Source organism: Morus notabilis, unplaced genomic scaffold (assembly GCF_000414095.1).
Source record: "Morus notabilis unplaced genomic scaffold, ASM41409v2 Scaffold451, whole genome shotgun sequence".
Taxonomy (NCBI): Eukaryota; Viridiplantae; Streptophyta; class Magnoliopsida; order Rosales; family Moraceae; genus Morus; species Morus notabilis.
This window is the reverse complement of record NW_010361080.1, coordinates 208997-216070: the sequence shown is the minus strand read 5'-3', so window position 1 is coordinate 216070 and position 7074 is coordinate 208997. Positions and strand designations below refer to the sequence as shown.

Sequence of the window (7074 nt, the reverse complement as noted above, 5' to 3'; positions counted from 1 at the left end):
TTGTTCAGCAAAATGGCGGAAAAAGAAGAAGGGGGGGGGGGGGGGGGGGAACACTCATTCCTAGGCTTGATTTACTCTACTTAGGGGTCAAATAAGGAACGGGGGAGCTATGGGCCACAGGTATTAACTGTGAGGTTTTGATCTTGAGTATGAAGCTACTCCCCTGATCTTAAAAAGACAAATAGAGAAACAAAATTAAAATGAGATATAACATTGAAATCATAAGTTCATAATGGATTCAATGATAGAGAATTACAGCAAGCCTCCATGTCCGAAGTTGGTTTGAAGCCTCCCGAATGCAAATCATTTCTGCATGGGCAGTTGAGTCCCGTAACTCTTCCACCCTGAGACACGTATTTTTTATATAAATTTCCATAAGGAAAAAAAAAGTATAATCATACAACTTACATAAGGAAGCCTAAAACTTACAGGTTGTAACCGCGAGCAATAATCTTGCCATGCTGCACCAGTACGGCCCCAACAGGCACCTCCCATGTATCAGCAGCCTTCTTAGCTTCTAAAAGTGCCTCTCTCATAAACATCTCATCGATTTTCCTTTGCTCACTTTCAAGTTTATATGCTTCTTCCCATACCTCAAATCTATCTTTCGGCACCTGTTTGTTCCGTTGAAGCTTCCTTCTTTTCAGCTCTCCACTATTTCCCGCAGCCCCTAATACTTCAGTGGACTTTGCAGGATTATATTGCTCTATCTGCCCCAACAAACCACTTTTGGTATTCCCGGTATCAGAAATTTGACTTAAAATTGTAGAATTTTCACTTCTGGCAGTTGGTTGTGAGGACAATTCCACTATTTCCATCCCGGAAGGGGAGCCTCCCAAACTCCTCCCATCATCATTCCATCCTAGATTCTCGTCACCGGACGATGAAATTCCTTTCGATGTTGACCTACTTTGCATCATACTTGTTGAAGATGATGGTTCTGGCTCAAGATCTCGTCTATGCTCAGTCAATTCCAATACAACAGACTCAGTTCCTTGACCTGGGGTAGACAATGTTGTTACTAGCAGTTGATCAGACATGGTTTCCAGTGGAAGGCCTTTGTCCTGTGCATGCTTGTCTTTGCTCTGCTCAGATTCATGGGCAGAAAACCACGATTCACTAGGGACAGATTCGTTTTGTGAAACCCTTCTACCTGATCTTCCAGTAGAACTAGGGGTTTCAGGACGCGAACCCCACCTTAGTGTAACTATATCTGCAATGATATTCCACAAGGACCTGCCACTTCTTTTTATAATAGCATTCTCCATTGTTGTAGTGGGTTCTGTTTTTTCTTCCCTTGGAGTTCTAAAACTAGACGGGTCTGAAACATCCCACATTTCATCCGACGGCCCCTTGGTTCCGGAACCACCGGATGAATGCCCCTTATCATGCTCCTTTGGCTGGAAGTCTTTAGAAGCATATTGAGTCAATTTGTTTTGGCCATCTTTATCAGCTTCAGAAGCTAATGTTATTTCAGAAACCTCGGCCACTTTCTGGATTTCAGAAGTTGACACTTCATGCCTCACCTTCTCTACAAACTCTCCAACAAATTGAGCAGAGGATTGCTGTAAACGGTCAGCAGAAGCCAGAGCATCTTCGGAGGTGATAAGGTACAAAGGCTCCCTATAAGCCTCAGCACTCTCATTTCTTTCATATGATTCTTGCTGCAACGCTGGAGGCTGTATTCTTGGATACGGATATGAGGAACTAGAGCCACTCTCGAAAGTTGAGCTGGAAACCTTTTGGTTTTCAACTCCACTTGCCAACTCCACATGTAACGAACTTTTAGATAGAAACTGAGATGGAGGAGGCATTAGTATTGTTTGTGAGCTTCTCTGAACCCTTTCATCTGCATCATCCTTCAGCATTCTGGCTTCGGAATCCAAAATCAAAGGTTCTTGAGACGTAGACACCTCTTCCAACTCCTTTTTGCATCGAATTTGCCTCTGAGTGAATTCTTCTCTTGTTTCACCAACCAATTTCACAACTGATGTTGCTTCACTTTCCTGATGAACTCTCCTTTCGTAATCTCTTCGAGAATCAGTAACTCTCTCATTTTCACTAGAATGAACAACAGTCATATCATTTACATCATGAGATCCTCTTCCAGATTGAATTCTCTGAGGAGGTCTTTGTCCTGCTGTTTGTGAATTTGGCTCCATGGATCCCGGATATGAAATCGAAATCAAGTTTGTGTTTTGTACCTGATTTAAATTATTAGTTTCAGACTGCATGACTGAAGTTCTATCAATATTAGTGTCATAGATTTTTGATATTGTAGTAGCTTGTTGAGATTTTCTTCTCATGTCAGCTTGTTGAACGGCTTCCTGACTTGTTTTGTGCTGTGACTGCTCTCTCCCCTGAAGTGAACTTGAAACATTTTCTCTATATCCCTCCACGCCTATAACTCCTATTTCGGACTGATTCTGCGAAATAGTGGTCCTTCGAGTGTCAAAATCTTGAGCTTCTGAAAATCTTCTGACTTGCTGGTTGTTTCTTTTTGAATTCTGTTCTTCAGCTACGTAGCTAACTTCTTTTCGCTGTTCATCTTTTTCTCCAGTGCTACCTACCCTAATGTGGGACTGGGAAGTTCTTTGGATGTCGTCCCTGTGGAATTCTTGAATTTCTTTTTTCTCTGCCAATTTTCTTCTAGATGTAGACGCTTCAACAACTCGGTTCTCATTTTGAGCATATTGCTTTCTTGTACGCTTATCCAAACTTACAGCTGAAGTTGAAGTATCTTCCTCATCATTGAATTGCTTGTGGGAACTGGAGGTCTTTTCATAACTACTTCGACGAAATCCAGAAACTTGTGATTGCCTTTGTGAGGATTCCCTACCATGTTGTATTTCTTGACCCAATCTATCATTGTACTTCTTCTCCGTCTTCTTCCTCTGATCCCATTCAACATCATCCACAATGGTGATTTTTCTTTGATCTGATACTTCCCCTTGCTCATGTATATCATCTACATACCCCTCATATTTCTCTGTTGTCTGGCCATCAAACTTACCTGCTCCTTTTAATTCTGAGTCCTCATACCCAGATAAAGATTCCTCCGCTAATAACGTATGCTTATCATGAACTTCTGTCTCGTCATCAAAATCCCCCGAAGATGAAAGCGAGTAATAAGATGAACAACTAGAATTATCTTTTCTCAACCTCCGATTCTCGCCTCTCGAAATAGCTCCCCTATCTCTATTCCTCCTCAATTCTTCTCCCCTCGACTCAATCCTGATCGACTCATATCCACGTTTCGTATTACCTTCTTCTGATCTCAGCCCATCAACTTTTTTCTTCCCGCAGTTACAAATGCCATCATTATTCACTCTCTTTTTCGCTTGTGCCCTATCAGACAAACCTAAACTCCTCTCTCTACTACTACTACTAAAACCCCCTTTCCCCTTCACCTCAACTCTCTTATACGAACTCCAATTCCTCCTCTTACCCCCGAAAACATAATCCTCATCCACCTCCTCACTCAACAAGCTGAGCAACGCCTCGGCGTCATTGAGACGCCTCGAATCATACATTCCACCATCTCCCTTATCAACTACACAACAACATCTCCCCTTACTTCTTCTCCTACTAGTGTTACAAAAACTCCTCTCCTTGAGAGACCAAGAGAAGTCATAAAAATCTCTATCAATACCAGAAATTGGAGAACAATGATAATAACATCTGTCTCCACCGCCCAAGATCAACTTCCTAGAAGCTGACCACTGAAGCAGAGTGGACTGCCTAGGCCCATATAAATAACAAGGATTTATGGGTACTTTTTGGGTTGAAAATCCACAACAACAACAACAACAACAACATCTGGAAAAGGAAGTTTGAAATGGGTTTCTGTCGAAGCGTTCATGTAATAAGTAGGAGTAGTCATTGAAGGAAAATGAAAGAGAGCCTTTGCTTCTAAGAGCATAAATAGTTGAGCTGATATAAGTGTCGTGCATAATATCTAATCTTTGAAGGGAAAGTGAAACTCAGAGGATTACCTTGAAATCTGAAGTGAGTTTTGGAGGAGTTCAATTCTGGAGGTGAAACCCGGAGTGAAGACGACTGAAAATCATAAGGTGGGTCAGAAGAATCTGGGTAGATGATAGATCAATCTGCTAAATAAATTGAGAAATGGGAAAATTCCCTTTTGGCTTTTACTAATGTGTTTCTCCTTTTATCGTCCGAAAGTAACTGGACCCCAACAGAGGATTATTATCATTAACCAAATCTATCGTCGTTACGTCGTATTGGAGTAGACAATTTGATCTGAGTACACACAAATACAAATTGATCTGAGGAGCTGTTCGAGGAAAACAGTGTGCTGGCTGTTGTGTTGTGTTACGTGAAAACTGAAAATGGTGACTTGGGTTGGGCCTATAAGGCCTGGGTGGAATTGGAGTAGCATGGACTTGGGCTAAGGGGCCTTTAGGAACCCCAAAGAAACCCAACATGATAAGATATAGGATGGGGAGGAGGAAGCAATTAGCACATTTAATAATAATAATAATAATATAAAAGTTAACACGCTTTTGAAGGCAAATAAGAATTAATGCTTAATAGTATATTTTTTAGAGGTGAAAAAAAAAAATAGTATACTTTGCATTACAAAATGGAAAATACTCGCAGGTTATCTCCAATGCGTTGCACGTTAGGATGATATTAATTCAAGCTGGTCCCCTTCTTTTAGTAAGTTTAACTATATTTTTAGTCTTTTTGCTATAACGTTTTCTCACATAAAAATAAAAATATATTGTGTGCCAGGTCAACACACCAAGACAAACCGGCTGACTGTTAGTAACATGTTTTCTTTTGGGAAAAAAAAGAAAATAGGTCGAGACTTGAGATGAATTAAAATTGATAAGTTAATAGTTTATATAAGTTAATAAATAGGCTAAATTATTATTTTCGTCCATAACTTATCTGGTTATGAACCATAACTTAATAAGTTATTGTCCATAACTTATCTGATTATGAATCATAACTTGACAAGTTATGGCCTACTAATTTCTATAACTAAAAATTAATCTATATACTTTTCTAAGCTTTTCATATCGGCCTATTTCCTACTATTTCTATTTTCTTTTTTCCCATTTTTGAAAACCTCCTCCTATCAACTATATTAGTTTTAAAAAATTCTCCCACATTACAATTTGTGTAGTCCTAAAGCCACACACTATATTTCCTTGTACATTCATGGTTTATTTTCATTTAAATAGAACTTTTATCTACGTCATTAAAATTTGAAGTTAAAGACAATTTAGCCTCGTTCACTTCGCGAATTCGAGTTTTCAATTCGAGCTGAGATGTGACATTTTCTGAGAGCTTTTCACTGTAGCAGAAAAAGTTAGATGTGACATTTTCTGAGAGCTTTTTACTGTAGAAACCTAAAACTGAAAACTTGAATGGTGAAATGAACGAGGCCTTTGAATATCTAAAGGAGAATTTGTTGTTTTAGGGGAGGTGCGAAACGTTTCGATGTTTCTCCCCCGAAAATTAACCACGTAATTTTTTTTTTTACGGAGGTGGGAAAAAATCAGGTTTGGATAAAATTAAGTGGAGTTGCCACGTGTCCGATTGGTAAAATTCATTGGTGGGATCTGCATGAGTTGTCTGTGGGCCACTGGATTAAAACCTGCCACATGTCCGTTCGTTGTTGGATGAAAAAAGGCACAATCATGAACTGTGCCACACTAAATCGCATAGGTGGGAAGAAGGTGGCCGACAGCTTTCCACGTGTCTTTCTGTGATTGGTCTGAACGAGAAAGTGGCGGGACCCATCTGCAGGGGTGCTGACGCATTTGTCCCCTACCCCCTCTGAACGAGCGCCTCTCCGCGAGTGTAGAACACACACCATTCTCAGCCATTGATCTGTTTGATCTGATGGCCTGAGATAAATCCAGGTTCATTTTGTTAATATTGCTAGTTAAAAACGCATGCGAATTTAAAACAATGGTTACACAGATTCTCGAAAAAAAAACAGAGAAAGAAAAAAGAAAGGATAGAAGAAACGTAATAATGGATATATTATCATTAGTGACCACATTAATAATTAAATTATATACATAATAAATTAATATGCTAAGTAATTTTTTTTTTAAAAAGGTAATTAATAATCAGTATATAAGTAATTAGTATGTTAGTAATTTAGTCATATTTATTAGTTTATAAATAATTAATTAATGTATTAATAAAAAATAATTAGTACATTAATAATGTAGTAGTATTCTATTTACTAAATAAATAATTTTTTAATTACATAATTAAAATTTTATTTAATTAATTACTATAGAGAATCTTTCTAAACAATGGAAATAAGCAAATAAACAAGAATGAGGGACTATATAAGCAAATAAAAAAGGAAGAGAGGTTATAAAAAAACCAAAAAAGAAAAATAAATAAAAAAAAATGAAAGACTAAAATGATAAGATTAAATAAGGATGCCAGGAAAAACAAAAATAAGGGACCAAAGAAGCAAATAAAAAAGGAAAAAGTACCTAAAAAAAACACACACACACACACACACAAAAATACAAAAATGAGGGACTAAAATGATAAGATTAAATAAGGATGAGAGAAAAAATAAAAATAAATGACTAAAGAAGTGAATAAAGAAGGAAGGGGGCCAAAAAACAGGAGGCAAAAGTTAGAAAAGTATTAAAAAAAAAAGCAAACAATAAAAGGAAGAGGGATAAAAATAAAAGGAAGAAAGACAAATAAAAAATAAAAATGAGGGATTAAAATGATAAGATTAATGATTTATATAAATTATAAAATTAAATAAAAACTCACTAACATGAAAGAAAAATCATGCGAGATTGCATAAAAAACAAATTAAATAAGGAAAAAATTGAACTTATTTAAAACAAACAAAATAAATTAAAATATTTTTTCTCCGTCTTTGCTTCATATCTTTTTCTTGTTTTTATCTTCTTTTGTATAAATGTTATTTTAAGTGAATCACGCGCGGACTCAAAACTAGTAGTTTTAAAAGAGGAATGAGAAGATTGAACATCTTTTAATTGGCAATACATGTTATTTTTCACTAGGTACAACGTATCTTGTTACGCTATCGTCTAA

The 7074-nt window shown here is 37.2% G+C and overlaps 1 protein-coding gene across 2 annotated transcripts in view; it reads right to left on the bottom strand.

Annotated features, from left to right (window-relative positions):
- LOC21408502 (tRNA(adenine(34)) deaminase, chloroplastic) overlaps window positions 1-4175 on the bottom strand; it is a 6223-nt gene extending 2048 nt beyond the window's left edge. The window contains exons 1-2 of one of the 2 annotated variants that reach the window (XM_010098400.2): window positions 430-4175; window positions 257-344 (exon numbers count right to left, since the gene is read on the bottom strand). In XM_010098400.2, coding sequence (XP_010096702.2) covers window positions 257-344; window positions 430-3953 — 3612 coding nt within the window. In that variant the 5' untranslated portion in view covers window positions 3954-4175. The remainder of the gene's footprint in view (window positions 1-256; window positions 345-429) is intronic. The other variant, XM_024165828.1, reaches the window with a different exon arrangement.
- Between the last annotated feature and the right edge of the window lie 2899 nt (window positions 4176-7074).